At 36.7% G+C, this 16,671-nt stretch overlaps 1 protein-coding gene across 4 annotated transcripts in view; it reads left to right on the top strand.

Annotated features, from left to right (window-relative positions):
* Positions 1-16,671, top strand: part of carmil2 (capping protein regulator and myosin 1 linker 2) — a 42,153-nt gene that overhangs the window by 1,663 nt on the left and 23,819 nt on the right. For all 4 annotated transcript variants that reach the window (XM_077248793.1, XM_077248791.1, XM_077248792.1 and 1 more), the window contains exons 4-30: positions 1,006-1,065; positions 1,809-1,930; positions 2,689-2,786; positions 2,880-2,950; positions 3,036-3,109; positions 3,853-3,928; positions 5,508-5,596; positions 5,702-5,796; positions 5,903-5,989; positions 6,134-6,243; positions 6,521-6,598; positions 6,831-6,907; positions 6,991-7,095; positions 8,094-8,163; positions 8,242-8,323; positions 9,842-9,938; positions 10,130-10,184; positions 10,942-11,114; positions 11,625-11,693; positions 11,776-11,869; positions 11,957-12,052; positions 12,178-12,306; positions 13,180-13,293; positions 13,427-13,599; positions 13,704-13,791; positions 13,882-13,974; positions 15,658-15,724. In XM_077248793.1, the coding sequence (XP_077104908.1) occupies positions 1,006-1,065; positions 1,809-1,930; positions 2,689-2,786; positions 2,880-2,950; positions 3,036-3,109; positions 3,853-3,928; positions 5,508-5,596; positions 5,702-5,796; positions 5,903-5,989; positions 6,134-6,243; positions 6,521-6,598; positions 6,831-6,907; positions 6,991-7,095; positions 8,094-8,163; positions 8,242-8,323; positions 9,842-9,938; positions 10,130-10,184; positions 10,942-11,114; positions 11,625-11,693; positions 11,776-11,869; positions 11,957-12,052; positions 12,178-12,306; positions 13,180-13,293; positions 13,427-13,599; positions 13,704-13,791; positions 13,882-13,974; positions 15,658-15,724 (2,542 nt within the window). The remainder of the gene's footprint in view (positions 1-1,005; positions 1,066-1,808; positions 1,931-2,688; positions 2,787-2,879; positions 2,951-3,035; positions 3,110-3,852; positions 3,929-5,507; positions 5,597-5,701; positions 5,797-5,902; positions 5,990-6,133; positions 6,244-6,520; positions 6,599-6,830; positions 6,908-6,990; positions 7,096-8,093; positions 8,164-8,241; positions 8,324-9,841; positions 9,939-10,129; positions 10,185-10,941; positions 11,115-11,624; positions 11,694-11,775; positions 11,870-11,956; positions 12,053-12,177; positions 12,307-13,179; positions 13,294-13,426; positions 13,600-13,703; positions 13,792-13,881; positions 13,975-15,657; positions 15,725-16,671) is intronic.

The raw sequence follows: 16,671 nt of genomic DNA, 5'->3' as shown, positions 1-16,671 counted from the left end.
TGAACAGACAGTCAAATAATACATTAAATAAGCCAATAAAATGAATTAAATTTTAAGTTTTGAGAAAATGGTACGATTTGTTTCCAGGTGTTTTTTATATCGTTCTCAAATAAAAATCAATTTCATACTCGAGTGTGTTATTCATTTACTCACCCATAAGTTGTTCCAAACCTGTATGAGTTTCTTTCTTCTGCTGAACATAAAAGATACTTTGAAGAATGTTGGTAACCCGACCGGTGAAGATAGCCATTAGGATCCAACAAAATATCTTCTTTTGTTTTAAACATTGACAGAAAGTCATACTGGTTTGGAAACACTTGAGGGTGAGTAAATGACAGAATTTTCATTTTGGGGAGAACTATCACTTTGTGTCCATCTATGTTTTGAGCCCAATGTGTATCATAACAGGCTAATTTTATGGGTTATTTTAAAATGAAATGCTTCAAATTCAAAGTAATGTAACTTGAATGTTACATGACCACATACCTCTTGTTTCAATACCAATATAACCATTTAACATTCAGAAATCATAATGTTAGAAACAGAGGGTCAGTAGGTCATGTCCAGTATTAACTCAGTGCTGTAGGGGGGAATAATTATTTGTAGAGCTTTATATTTCCTAATAATATGGACTCAGATATAGACTGAGAAATAGAAACCCTTCTGATCTGCTGTTAGCACAAACAGCTTGATGTGAGTTCATAACTGAGGATTTTGGTAAGATGGAATGACACATATTTCTTGATTTGTGAAAGAAGAGCTATTAGCTCTTAATGGAGAGCAGTTAGATACTGAAAGTGCATGACTCAACACTAGTTCCCGCAGTGGAAAGAAAAAAAAATACTCGTTCCAAAGCTCAACTTCTTTGTTTGAGTTTCAATAAATGACCCAGCCTCCCTGACCCCCCACATTCTCTTCTATGTGAACTTGTGAGTCATTGTATTTCCAGTGTTATTTGCTGTAGAGTACATGTGCTGTTTACAGCGGTCTTGTCTCTTGCTTCAGGTGGAGAGTTCCTTTAGTTATCTCGAGATCTATGCCATCATCATCGACAGCATCGAGCAGGTAAGAGATTGACAGCTACAACACGTTCCAGTAGGAATAATGAACATTTAAAGTTGCTTATTAATCTACACTGTAACATTTTGTATAAGTTTTATGTTGATTTGGGTTGAAGCATCTGTGAATTTAAAATAAAATATGGGCAGCTGTGATATAATACAAATATACCAATATGTTTTCCCCATAAATTATCCAATTCATTATTTTACTTAAGTTCAATCCAATTTTTCTATTTTTTATTAAAAATTCTCATCCTCCAAGGAAGCATTATTAAAATTTAAAATAATTGGTTTCTGTTTTATATATCAATCTAATATGCTGATTTAGTGCTCAAGAAAAATGTGTTATTATTTATTGGAAAACAAATGTGCTGCTTAATGTTTTTGTGAAGTTTATCCAACTATGACAATCTCAGAAATGTGAAAAGGGTCCAATAACACTTTTTTACTGTAGTATTTTTAGGTTCTTTTTCTGTTTAAATTGCTAACATATTTATAGTATAATGTAAACACTTAGTTGAAAATACAGGGAAGTTGAGGTCATTTTTCAACCCTGATGTTTTTTTCGAATGAGTAAAGCCAGTGGTTTTGAAACGGTATCAATTGTCAAGTTGTTGGGGGCAAGCGGGGGGGGGGGGGGGGGGGGGTAGTAGTTCAGTAGTTTCATCTAAAAAAAAGATCCTCTTTCAATCAGCCAGCCAGTTATTTATTTATCACTTATCATCCCTTGCACTTTGTGTTTGTGAGGTGGTTATCGAGACAGACAGGCAGAGCTACTTTCTTAGCCTGATGTCAGTGAGAGATCTGGAAGCTGTGGTCAGCCATGTCACCGCCTCACTCAAGAAGATCTTTCCTGATTCATCGCCAGGGTGAGTGATCTGAGAAGCATCACATCTGATCAAACATGCTGCATTTGGTTTTGGTACATAGTTTCACAGACCAGGCTTATGCTAGTCCTGGACTAAAATGGATGTTTGAGCTGTTGTCTCCTGATGCACACCAGTAGAGTTTTATTCTTGTGTACGTTTATAAAAGCTACTTGAACTAAGGCCAATTCTTGGCTTAATCTAAGCCTTGTCTGTGAAACTGGGCTATAGTGTAGTGTAAATAATATATTAAACAAAGGAAGCTGAGGCAATGTTTCAAAGGGGAAATGTACTTATAGTTAGTACAATGTCGAAAGTGGACCAGCCATAATAGTGTAACCGAAAAAAATTAAAATAGACTGCTAAACATGAAAGTATTACGAAATCCTTTAAGACCTTTCTCCTAATATAGAACCTTTTTAGCATAAAATATAAGTTCACTTGCAACAGTGATTTACATGTTTGTGTATTGAATATCTGGTGTAAAATCTGTGTCCGGAAATAGAAACACTGCGTTTAATCAATCACGGTAAAGTGGATTATCTTTATGGAGTTTCATTTTTCCATATTGTCCATTATGATAAACCCTGATGACTTAAACCATAAGGTCTTCTCCAATTTGACTCATTTCTTCTGATAAGTCTAAACAGATTTATCTGCCCACAAATGGAACAAACATGACCTTTGAATTTGTGTTGGCCGATGTGGTTACACTGATCCTACACTTCCTTTATGCCCCTCCACCCTTTTCTTGCTTATAGAAAATTGCTGAAGAAAGTTCCTCCTGATCTTCAAGAGCGGCTATGCAGTCTTGCCTCCAGAGTTGAAGAACATGTGAATGGAGCAGTTGGACCATGTGGTCAGATGACTGTTGACAATCACATCTAGATGTTATTTAGATATCAAAGTGCTTTCATTTGATTTTTTCTTCATCCTGTTTGGTGTCTTACAGGAGGCTTTTCAGACACCTATGCAGCGCTGTGTGACTTCAACGAGTTCCCATGTTGTGTGGAAGTTCAGTGGGTCTGTGGTAGTTACTACTAACAAGAATTGAAAATGTCAAAGGTTTAGCATTGATGGTTTTAAGAACGGTTGCTTCTGTTTCTAGGATGTTGATAATATTTACCATGTTCAGAACTGTCGGGTGTTCAACCTCATCGACTTCAGTCATTTAGACAGCAGGTACACAATGAAACTTGTATCTCTGTTTAAGAACTAAAATAACATTTTGCATAATTTTTAATATCTAAATATATTTTAATTTTGTATACATAAAACTTTAATATACACTACATTTCAAACATTTGGGGTCCGCAGGTTTTTGTATTTTTTTGAAAGAAGTCTCTTGTTCTCATCAAGGCTGCATTTATTTAATCAAAAACACAGTTAAACAGCAGTATTGTGAAATTACACCAAAAACAAAACAAAACAAAATTATATTTTAATATATTTAAAAATGTAATTTATTCCTGTGATGCAAAACTGCATTTTCAGCGTCATTACTCCAGTCTTCAGTGTCACATGATCCTTCAGAAAGCATTCTAATATGCTGATTTGCTGCTCAAGAAACATCTCTTTTTATTTTCAATGTTGCAAACAGCTGTGCTGCTTAATATGTTTTGTGGCCACCGTGATACTTTCGATTTTTTTAATTAAAAGTTTAAAAAGAACAGGATTTATTTGAAATATACATTTTATTTGTAACAATATGAAAATCTTTACTGTCACTTTTGATCCATTTAATGAATGTAATGTGCTGAATAAACAAATAATAAAAAAAACTACTGACCCCAAACTTTTGAAAGGAAGTATTTTAAATGAATAAATTGATTAATTTATTTTTAAATGCTTAAAATAAAAATGGTTAATACATATTTTTAATGTTTTTTATAATAATAATAATAATAATCTGTTAATGTTAATAGGGACTTGGCTTTAGCAGTGGGCGCTCTGTCCTTCAACCAGTGGTTTACCAAGATATGCAGCAAGGACTTCAAACTGGTATGTACGGATACTACTGGGCTAATAATCATGCATACTGGTAAAGAAAGCTTTTAAAGGTATAGTAGGCAATTTCAGATAGGCTAGCAATAGCAAGCTAGCTTTGAAAGCATAAGATCCAACCCTCCCTTCCGAGCGTCTCCAAAGCCTCACATCCTACAATACGCATGACAGTACACAGCCAGAGCAGAGTCTACAAAACATCACGAGAGATGGCGTTAAATTACCTCATGTCTCAAAGTACATAACATTACAATGAATGTAAATAACTTCAAGAGGTCTGACTTGTACCACCTGACTGCTCGAGATTCATTTCGGCGTTGATGTCGACACCGAGTGATCTCAGCATGAGAGAGGAGGAGTGGTGGAAGAGGGAAAGAGATATATTCACAAATTCATATATCACAAATGGTGATGCTAACTTCACGAGATCACGAGAACTTCAAATGTTAATTTCCTTTGTTTTTTCAGAGAGTTGCCCTCTCTTCCAGTTTTTCCAGTCTTACAGCCTCGTGGGCAAGTGCACCGACATGTAGCGCTGTTGTGCTTGGGGCGACTCAGGTTCGAGTCCCGGCTCATGAACTTTTCCTGATCCCGTCCCCCCTCTCTCTCTTCCACCTCACTTCCTGTCTAGCAACTGTCCTATTCTAATAAAAGGCAAAAAAACGACAAAAAAATGCCGGTGTTGATAGTGTTGCCAAAGAAATGCATAACATCATGGTCTGCCATCTCGTAATTACAGCAATCACGACATGGCGTGAGCGCAGCATAAGCTTGTTGTTTTGGTTCAGGAGGAACTGTAAAAGATGACTGCTGTTTGTTTGCGGCGCTTGGTGACTGTCTGTCTAGAACTATGCATAGCTTTACTGAACGCACAGATGATCACGACATGATGTCTGGGTTTTGGTGTGCAGAGGTATGCAAATACACATGCTGACAGGCTGGTTGGAAATCGTATCATTGCGTTGGGTCCGAATGCAATAAATGAAAATTTTTTGGTCCTGACACTTCCACAGAAAAGATATGTACATTTTTTAAATATTTGAACCTCCTCTATTATTGATTGCTCTCAGGATGTGAAAAGAGTTTCTACCAGTATAACAAAAAGTGTTTATGAAAAACATTGCCTACCCTACTTTTAACTTGGAGAAGAATTGTTGTTCTTGTTTAGACTTGGCTTATTCAGTCATGTCAGACCTTCATCTCCTCTTGCTCCTGGCTGTGGAAAGGTCAGATATAGGCCACTTTCCAAATAATAAATTGCTGTTCCTACCATGACTACAACACAAGACATGCTCACGTGTGACTTTGAACTCTGTGTGATATAGTATACTCATTTAGATGGAGAGAAACAGGGAGAGGATGGGTAGAACAAGGAATTGTAGCCGAAGCCACTTTCTTGAATCAATCAATGAAATAAGCCTATTCTTTATTTAATATTTTCAATATTGCGTGGCTGCACAGATAATAATTCTACCCACTATGATGTTTATCATAGTGTATCATGCTCAATTCATGTCAATCTTGGTATGTCTGTTTGCCTTCAAAAACGTTGAGAACCTCTTCTCTGTGTTCTCAGACCCCTGATGTGCAGGAGCAGGTCCTCTATATGATCGCCCGGTCATGTGCTCTGGAGGAGGTCAGTCTGGAGGCCAGCGGACTCAAAATGTAAGCTTAATCAAGGCCCCTGCACTTATGAAAAGTTAAACACATTTACCCAATTTCTATGTGTTACTTTGAAGCAAATTGACTCTTTTTGAATTCATGATGCAGGGATTTTGCTGTCAAGATGGCCTCCGCTCTTCGGGACAGTTCTTCCTCTATTGTCCATATCATCAACCTGTCTGTCAATGCAATAGAGGATAAAGGTTCTGATACGGATACTTTCTGTAATCTGAGATTAGGTTTTGGTCTGTTCACGTGTTTTCTGTGTTATAGGCTGACGTTATGATTTCTCTGTTTAACGGCTCTCAGGTGTGATTGCTCTCAGTCAGAGTTTGTCCAAATTGTCCCGTGGCCTCAGTCACCTGAACCTATCCAAGGTCTCCATGTCCCCAAAAGGTGCAGTTTTTATCTCTTACTCCTTTTGTACATGTCAAGATGCTGTTTCACGACTACAAAAGTAACTAGATTTAAGATAATAAAGGGTTGGTTGCCATGGCATTGCTTTGTGGATGCTAATTTAGGGTCTTCCTGTTACCCTAGGCCTCAGCTGTCTGGTTCAAGTTCTTCATCAAAGTACATCTCTCTGCAACACCCTGACCCACCTAGATCTGAGCGGAAACATCGGCTGCCTGGCCACAGAAGAGGCAATGGTGAGTTTAAGAGAGCTGTGGGGAAGTAGGGGCCTGGTGTTCAGATGTGTACTTCCCCTGCCAATATTTTAACAGGCCCACCACAAAAATAACTATTTATATTATTTTAAGAACTCACCAAATCTGGATTTATTTGGTTTCACTTGGCTGCATATGTCTTTTGTCATATAGGTTTTATTTATTGGCAGCATTGCAGAATTAAGCAAAAAAGAGTGAATAGGAGAACACTTGGGACAGGATGGCTTTGAAATCTCATGCTTGTCTTTCTCTCTTCTAGAGCCTCTTTAAGTTCCTGACTAATCCAAATGCAGTTTCTCACCTTGACCTCAGCTACACAGACTGCCCCCTAGACACAGTGAGTCCCATCAGTTATATTCTACATTTTATTTGATTGCTCATATTGTGGTGTAAAATGAATTAGGGAAGTTTAATACTGACATATATAATATAAATCCAATATTATCCCATGAGACTGGGAATGAGGCAGTTTGTACCCAAAAGCTGGTTCAGTTGTTTACCAAATAATGCTTGCATTTTTCACTTCGGTAAAGAATCTGACGTACCTTTCTATTTCTGTTTCTCTCTAGCTGTTTGTGTCCCTGTCTGTCGGCTGCTGCACTACTTTGAGCTACCTCAACCTCTCCGGGAACACTTTTTCTCATAGGTGAGCCATCAAAAGTGACATTATGAAGTGTAAGCATCTCTACGCAGGCAGCATGTACATACTGATCTGTGTGGCTGTGCTAGGAAAGTACGAGAGGTCACGCGCAGTGTGAGGGATTTCTTTAGCAAGAACACTGTGTTAAAATACGTGGGATTGTCTGGAACTAAACTACCTCCAGAGGCTCTCAGGTATGGGCTTTTTTCAATATTAGCATGAATGGATGTGTTATATGCTTAAATTTCATAACAAGATTTAAATTTAGAATCTGTTCGCTTATGGTCGAAATATCTTCAACGAGTTTTGTACACAGCACTGTTTAAAAGTTTGGTGTCAGGAAAATTAAAAAAGAATTTTTTGCTCACCAAGGCAGAATTGATCTGATCAAAACTGAAAAGAGTAATATTTTGTAATATTTTTTACTATTTAAAATAATTTTCTATTTAAGCTTTTTTGCGCCACTTTTTTTTCTTGAATTTTTTTCTCAGAATTGCGTGATATAAACTCACAATTTCAAGTATTTAAGTCAGAATTGTGAGATATAAAATCACAAAAAAAGAATCTCGCAATTCTGACTTTATTTCTCAGAATATTGAGTTTATATCCTGTAGTTCTGACTTTATTTCTTGCAATTGTCAGTTTATATCCTGCAATTCTGACTTTATAACTCTCAATTGCGAGTTTGTCACATAATTGTGAGGATGAATTGTGAGATGACAAAGTCGCAATTATCTTTTAAATTGTTTTATTCTGTGGAAATAAGCTTCCTTAGTTTTCTTTTTTGATATATTTCAAATGTGATGTTTTCCTGTGATGGCAAAGCTGAATTTTCAGCATCATTACTCCAGTCTTCAGTGTCACATGATCCTTCAAAAATCAATTTTAATATGCTGATTTGGTGCTCAAGAAACCCTTCTGATTATTATCAATGTTGAAAACAGTTGTGCTGCCTATTTTCGTTGAAACTTTTTTCAGTATTCTTTGAGGAATCTAAAGTTCAAAAGAACAGCATTTATTTGAAAAAAATCTTTCATAACGTAAAAATGTCTTTACTGTCACTTTTGATAAATGTAATCCTTGCTGAACAAAATAATTATTTCTTTAAAAAAAAATCTTACCTCAAACTTTTGAACGGGTGTGTATTTTAAAAAGAAAATCATTATTAATGTCCAGTGTTAATGTTGTTTAGGTTGTTACTACAGGGCTTGGCCACCAACACTCATCTATCTGAGCTTGAGCTTGACATCAGCTGCTGTGAGGTACACACACTGACATACACACGGAAGTATTGTGTGAATATTTTCTTAAAACTGTGTGTGATGTTGTGGTACATGTAGCTGAGGTCGGCTGGAGCTCAGGTGATTCAGGAACACATCTTCGAGGCCAAGGCCATCCGCAGCCTAGACCTGTCTGACAACGGTACGGTCTCTTATTTTATTCTCATTCACGGCTCCAGCAATTTATTTACCCTCCTTTATACCTTCCTCTTTATTTCTGTCAGATTTATTAGTTTGATCTCACTTGACTGTCTTTTTCACAGCATTACTATAGGGGTCACAGGGTCTCTCCTTATATTGGGTTATAAATCATATCTGACTGATACATGGAGAGATGGAGGAAGAAATTAATCTGACTTGCTGTGTGTGGGCATTTGTCCTCTTGCCTCTCAGAAAACCTCTTCTTTTAGATAAGAAAGTAGTAAATGGTGCGTTGTGTACATCTGTACAAATACCTCATAATATTTGCTGACATTTACTGCATTCTTTGGCATAGATTCTTTAGGAAAAATCTGTGGAATGGATATAAACATGGAAACGGTTTTAATATCATTGGTCCGTAATCCAAAATCCAATTTTCCCAATTTAACTGTTCAAATATTTAGGATTTTAATGTAGAATTCATGTAAATCTGTCAACATGCTTTGTATTTCTGCGTTTAAGCTATAGGCGTTCATTGTAAATGTACACGTTTTCCTTTGTTTTTTTCAAAGAGAGAAATGAAATTCATCATCGTTGGTAATCATCAGCATGCCACAGATACTGATGACAGAGCTTATCTTGTATTTTACCCGGAATATTCCTTAGTTCATTGAATGTATATTTGTAATATGAACTAGATATCTGCTTAATAGAAACATAAAGGATTTTGGATGTTTTAGATGCTTCTCAAAGCAAGTAAGTGTTGCTTTTCAAGACAGAAGCTCGTGAAAATGTTGAACCCTGGGAGAAGATGGAATCAGGCCATGCTATTTTTATAACCCAGGAGGAGACAAAGCAAATATAGGCGTTGTTGTATCGGCTACATGAGGAGAAAGGCTCAACACATCAGTCAGAATAGCACATGACCCACTGGACCCACACTGTGCAGGGCTATCATCACACCTGTCTGAACGCGTACAAACACATACACAGACACACACACAAAAGAGGGAGAGAGAAGCTAGTGTCAGTGTGATATAAGTGAGAGAGATATTTGAATTATAAGATGTGAAAACATGCTTGACTGGAGATCTGGATATCATTTGACACTTGTAGAGATCATATGAAAGGCACTGTAAGCTATTTTTGGAATGGTATGCATAAAATTATCCTAATTCCCTAGATACAAGTACTTATTCATTAGATACTTGACTTATTATTAGAAACAAGTACGTATTAATTCAATACAAGTACTTATTCATTTGATACTAGTACCTATTATTAGATACAAGAAAGTATTCATTAGTTATTTAATAGATACTAGTACTTATTCATTAGTTACTGGTACCTAGAACGTGTTCTGTCTACTTGACAGGTAAAAACACAATGTTTACGGCATTTAGAAAGAAGAGGCATGTCTAATTTGGTAGCTAAGTGTGGCGGAAGTAGTAGTAGTAGTGAAAATAAATTATTAATAAAAACAAATCACAATTAATAATTAGATTTTTCTTTCTCTCAGGTTTCGAGAGCAATATGGTTACTTTAATTCTCTCCATTGGTCGCAGTCATTCTATTCGACACCTTTCAATCGGACGCAATTTTGCCATGAAGTCTAGGTAAGTGCCATGTAGTTTAGGTGTGGATTATTCATGTTTTTTAGATGATTTGTGTAATTTTTTGATTGTTAGATGGTGTTAAATTGTTGTTAAATTTCTACATGTTTGTGCTAGTGGTGCTGAAATTACACATTTCCTTTAAAATGTTATTGCTTCCTCTTCCTTTCATCTATATTTCCCTTTTCTCTCAGAGCTCTTACAGATGTGTTACACCGCCTTGTACAGCTAATTCAGGAGGAGGAGTGTGTGAGTACATAATTTTTAATGTCAGAAACCCTTCACACATACACACACACTTTCCATGATTCTATTAGAATCAGGCCTCAGTCATATCTACAATCAGCCTCTCCCAAATGATATGAGTATTACTGCAAAATTGGACCATACGTCCCCCATCCAGCATGGTTACGTACACCAGAACGTCCACCTACGGACCACAGCTCTCACATAAAATTGAGAGTAGGAAGAGCTGCTGTCTTTGCCTCAGTTAGCAGTGGAGATTGGAATGTGTGCTTTTGTGTGTTTTTGAGTCTATTCTTGTAATACAAGTACCACCAATAAAACGAGAAGGTCCACAGAGACGCCCCCCCCCCCCCATTCATTTCTCCAGCAAGCTTTGAATTTTAATTACCCAGAATCCCTCTCCATCAAGGCTCGCCCAGTCTCAGTAATTACACAAGCAGCTCTGACTTAAAGATAGGACTCATTAAAACAAACTCTCAACTTTATATAACTTTATCCACATTAATAAGAGCATTTATGCTCTCCAAAGAATCAGCGCTGGCCTCTCACGACACAACCTGCTCAGTCAATACTGTTTCATAAGCTAATGAGACTTGATAGAAATCTTAATGAGACTTACAGCCAAAGGTTAATGACTGCATAAAATGACTCTGAATGTAAGATCAATGGAACTTGATAAAGAAAATGTATGATAACTGTCTTACATAATGTGCATATGGCTTGGATAGTGACCTTTTGCTTTCTTTTTCAAACTTTTTAGCCACTGGAGTCTCTCTCTGTATGTGACTCAAAGTTAAAAACAGGCACCACTATCCTTATCAACAGCCTGGGAAGCAACGTAAGCCTGTCAAAGATTGATATCAGCGGAAATTGTATAGGTGACACAGGAGCAAAGATGCTAGCAAAGGCCCTCATGATCAACACCAAGCTAAAGTAATTTTACATACACACATGGTGACTTGCAGCTTTCTTTTGCTGAATTGGACATGTTCATGGATCATTGTTCCTGTCAACAAGACATCATTCATGGTTAATTTATAGTTAGTCATAGTTAGATACAATAAGTTCTTGTTTGTTAACATTAGTTAATAAATTAACTAACAGTGAGTAAATGTAATTTTACAGCATTTATAAACCTTTGTTAATGTTACTTAAAAAGAATGTTCATATTCATGTTAGTTGTGCATTATGAGTTATATAGTTTATGTTAGCAAAACTTTTGAGCCTAAAAATGTATTAATAAAAGTTAAGATTAACATTTGCGAAGACTAATGGATTCTAGCAACTATTGATCCTAAAAATGTATTAATACATTTTAAGATTAACATTAGCTAAGACTAATGAATGCTGTAGAAGTATTGTTCGGTGGTAGTTCATGTTAACTAATGCCAACAAATGAAACCTTATTACAAATTATCTCTGTTGTGCCTTGTTTTCTGACAGAACGCTGGTTTGGGACCGGAACAATGTGACTTCTGGAGGATTTATGGATGTGGCCAATGCCATGGAAAAGTGAGAGTAACCCACAGACCTAAAGGGTTTTTGCAGTGAATTGCATTTGTTAAAAAGTCTGTATTTCTTTCTGTTCAAACAGGAACTTGACACTACAGAACATGTCCATTCCTATGAGTGATATTCTTCAAGCCTATCGAAACACCCCAGAGAAGACAGAGGAAGCTTTACAGAAAGTTAGTTCTCATTTGCAGTACAATAGAAAGCCAGTAGAACAGATGATGACAATATATAACTGACTCTTTTTGTATGCATATATGTAGATCCAGGCCTATTTATGCAGGAACAATCAGAGGCAGTGTGCAACAGGTGAGGAAATGTGTCATCTACAGCATGGATTAAAGACTCGCTCTGAACAGGTGTGCCTATATATATTCTTCCTATATACCACTTTAACTGCCTATGATATAGTAGACTGTAATACTACATACTTAAACTTCAGATCGTAATAACAATGTGTCTATCTTTTTCTCTTTGTGCTCAGTTAGTGCATGATCTCTGTAAAAAACTACAGGAAAGTGTGCATCCTTTAACCTGCTATAATATACAAGAGGTGCAGTCGGACATTTTGCTTGCCGAGGAAGCGCTTCAGCATGCAAAGACAGCCATTAGTGTATGAGATTACACACATATACATGGTTTGCAATATTACAGATTCAAAATCTGATCATTTTATACTCTACTGTTCAAAAGCTTGGACTTTTGAACGTTTTCGTGAATGTTTTTGAATGTTTAGTGCTCATGAAGATTACGTTTATTTGACCAAAAATCCAGTAAAAACTTAAATATTATTATCCTTTAAAATTTACAATGTAAATGCATTTAAAATAACTGCTTTATATTTGAATATATTTAAAATGTAATTCACTCCGGTGATGGCAAAGCTGAATTTTCAGCATCATTACTCCATTCTGCAGTATTACATGATTATTCAGAAATCATACTAATATGCTGATTTGGTGCTCAAGAAATATTTCTTGAGTTAATCAATGTTAAAACTTTGTGCTGCTTAATTTTTTTCGGCGTTCTTTAATTAAGAAAAGTTTTACATAAAATAGAATTATTTTGTAACATTGTAAATGTCTTTACTGTAAGTTTTGATCACTTTAATGCTTTCTTGTTGAATAAAAGTACTAATTTCTTTCTTTTTTTAAATCTCCCCAAACTTTGAACAGTATGTAGTGTACGAGCCATTCCTGTTATGCAGTACTATTTGAAGTATTTTAAAAATGAGTGTACTTATAACAGGGTACACTAGATTACAGAAATTTATGTAATCATTTATTTATAAGTGAAAACTGAGAATTTAAGATTTACATCTGAAAGTTGTAGAATATGTAACATAAAATATTAAGACGCATATGATGAGGACGTTAAAGATACACTGCATAGTAGTAATGGCTGATATATTTTTCTGTTTTACATTTTTATGAAAATGTGGTGATGCCCTAACTCGTGGTGTTTGACATTTGGCCTTGCCTCTCAGTCTTTTGCAGGACTCTATGAGTTGGGCAGAGTGCCTTCTAGTGGTCACATGCTGAAATGCATTCTCAACGACGCAGCTACAGCCCTGAGGAGTGAGATCACTGAGGAAATCCAGGTAAAGTCATGTTTTTTGGGTGTGTGTTTGCATACCGAACTCTGTTATGTCTGTTATGTAGTACAGATTACTTTAGTGGAGGTCACTGTAATTCAATGGCAGTATAAATCAGACTGTCTTTCGTACTGTGCAGGAACTGGCTACGGCAATGCTGCAGTCCGCACAGCTGACCTGCCCCAGAGTCGTCCAGAGGTCAAGTGTCAGCGAGCAGCTGGCGGATCGTCTGGCCAAGAAGACACGTCAGGCTGCACACTTCATTCAAAACACAATACAAGAGGCAGAGAACAACATCAAAAACAAGCTCAGGTGCGACACACATCACTAGCTATAAACAATACTAAACTAACCCCTCCCCCCAAAAATATAGGTATTTGTTACTCATGTTTCTCCCCTCTCTCTCTCTCGCTCAGTGAACTGAAACTGTCTGTCAGTGTCTCTCTGGTGGAAGGTATAATTGGTGAAGTTCTTCAGGATTTGTCAGTGGCTCAGGAGAAGCTGGTGAGGGTTTGCATTTATGAATGTGTTTACTGTGCACATGAGAATTGTGTGTGCATATATGAATGCAACATATATCTCTCTTGCTTTTAGGACAATCATATGAGGGAGTTTTCCCAGTCCACCAATATCAAGGCCAATGTTCCTCAGCTCAGAGTGATGGAGCATGAATTTCCTACAGATGATGTGAGATGATTCAATTCAAGCATTCTGATTCGCCACTTACTCACGACTAACATACACTAACTCTCAAAAGTTTGGGGACTGAATTTTTTTTTAAAGAAATTAATAATTATATTAAAGGTATACTATGTAACGGTTTGGCCCTCTTGCAGTTAAAAAACAATACTGCATGCATTTTGCATAAGAACATTGTTTTGGTTGTGCTTTGACTCTGCCTGACTGTGCAGATGAATAGGGTTATCTTACTGCTCATAATACATTCACTACTAGGCTTAAGAGATATAATCAAGTTAGATACTGCAGCTACACCCATTAATAGACACAGTGGTTCCTTGAAAATAAAATCCTGCACAGCGCTACAACAACCATGATGAAACGACCCTTCTCAATAGATAATGCTTTACAATGAACTCTGTTATGGTGCTTTTCCACTACACTATACCAGCTCGACTCGCCTTGGTTTTCCTTTGTGTAAAAGTTGTACCTGTACCTGCTTTCGGGTACTTTTTTTCGTATCACCTCCGGCGAGGTTCTGAGCGAGCTGAGGCAATACTAAAATGTGACGTGAAAACACTGACGTGAGAGCTACAAATGACAATTATCTGTTAATACCTTATTTACCTGATGAATAATAAAAACGGCATCTCCACGTTGCCTTTACAAAATTTCAAATTCTTCAGTTCTTGCCAACTCTGAAAAGCCAAGCTAATGTTGATTCTTGTTTTATTACAAGCTCTGTCGCGTTCTCATTTTGCCAGCCGACTCTTCTCTATTTTGCGTAAAAAAAAAAAAAAGAGATTGCATGTGGGATCTGGATTTAGCGTTCGCCATTGCTCGTTGTGACAACTAATCTACGCCACTCCCACACCATACAAGCTACAAAGTAGCCGGAGCACCTTTTCTCTATTTACCAATATGACGAAACATGCACTGGCGAGTGACACATGTACTCGATTGAAATATAAATATAAACACTTATAATAGGCTTACCATAGTAAATCAAGGTAAGACAAAAACATGTTTTGGAAGAAGGATTGATGATGTATTTACTCATTATTTAAATTTTGCTCATTTTGAATGAAAAAAATACAGTGTACCTTTAAGCAAAGATGCATTAAACTGTTCAAAAGTGGTGGTAATTTTATTTTAAATGAATATAAAGCACATATTAATGCCCTATTCTGCATGACCATATTCTACATCCCATAATCCTACCCAATACCTAAACTTAAAAACAACTTTATTAACTATTAAAAAGCAGTAAATAGGAGTTTGAGGCAAAAGTCGTAGTTAATAGTTAGTTAATAGTGAGAATTGGACCCTAATCTAAAATGATCAATTATTATTATAATTTTTTTTGTAATCCAGACTTTTAAACCCCACTTTTGCAATTCAATTGCTGTGCGATAACAGGCGTGCTTATATCAGCTGTGGCTTCTGTGAGAATTGTACCCTAATCTAAAATGACCAATTATTATTTTTGTAATCCAAACGTTTAAACCCCACTTTTGCAATTCAATTGCTGTGCAATAACAGGTGTGCTTATATCAGCTGTGGCTTCAACCCGGCTCATTTAATCAGAATTTAGAGTTATCTGTTTTACAATTTGAACTCCATTATAAATTCAAGTTGTTGCAGTAATGTAAAGTGAGTTTGATTGCAGTTTTTCTCTCTGCGTGATCATAGTACGTCCCCGTCATCTGGAGGAACAGCTTCCACTCCCGTAGCATCCGTCCCGCCCCTTCCATCAAAAGTAAGTCCCTTGTGTCTTGATGCCGACAAGTGCTTCTTTCTCTCTTTCCTTTCGTCTCTGCTTTTGCACTCCTAAATCAAATGTGATTGGGTGTAGCTTACACTGGTGACACCATAGCTGCATGTTACTTGAAAGCTGATTGGCTGTAAAAAAAAACCCCAAAAAAACCTGGCACCACACACCACAGCTGTTGAGGTCAGAGGTCTGTTTAATTATGCAGACATCAAAGATGTCAGAAGCGGAGGGGTTAAAGTCTCTTTTCTGAACAAAACCAGCATGATATTTACAGATCCGATCAAATGTACTGTCAGTATCCCGGTAGCAGGACACTTGCTGCACTTAGTTTGACTTTTTTCTCTTATCATTTATTTTAGTAATCATTATACATTAGGTATCATTTGCAAGCTTAACTTTTTGAAATTGGACATTGCGTTTACATGAAAACAGTACTTTAACAATTTTTAGCGGGCTCAGTTTTTTGTGATATAAACATTAAATTTGGAATACAACTTGGTTAGACATACAGCTTTGATTTCCTAGCAGTTTTAGAGTCCAAATTATTTTTTTAAATATATATTTAGCATCATATAAAAAATGTTTATGTGAAAATGACAATGGGGCTCACAGCCAGGCAGTTAAAAGGATATGGTCAGGCAGATCTCATTCAACGACAACCTTTACATAAGCACAAATGACAACCCAATGTGTGATCAACTTGTGCAAATGTGTGAGACTGAGTGTGTATGTGTTGCAGTATTTACTGTAGGAGTGCTATAGTGCACATGCAACATCAAAAGCACGCTTTGTTGTTTGAAGTCCTGGCTGTGAGAGCGGGATCCCCCTCTCATGGGATTTCCCCTCCCTCTCTAATTGGTGTCTATCTGTGGTGTTTGTATGAGCCTGAGATGGCGGGGGTTTGATTTTGGGAGGTCCCACCCTGTCTCTAC

The sequence above is a fragment of the Siphateles boraxobius genome, unplaced genomic scaffold, assembly GCF_051911475.1.
Source record: "Siphateles boraxobius isolate OS27281-9 unplaced genomic scaffold, OSU_SipBor_1 31, whole genome shotgun sequence".
Lineage (NCBI taxonomy): Eukaryota > Metazoa > Chordata > Actinopteri > Cypriniformes > Leuciscidae > Siphateles > Siphateles boraxobius.
Note: the sequence above shows the minus strand (reverse complement) of the source record. Positions and strands in the feature narration are given on the sequence as shown.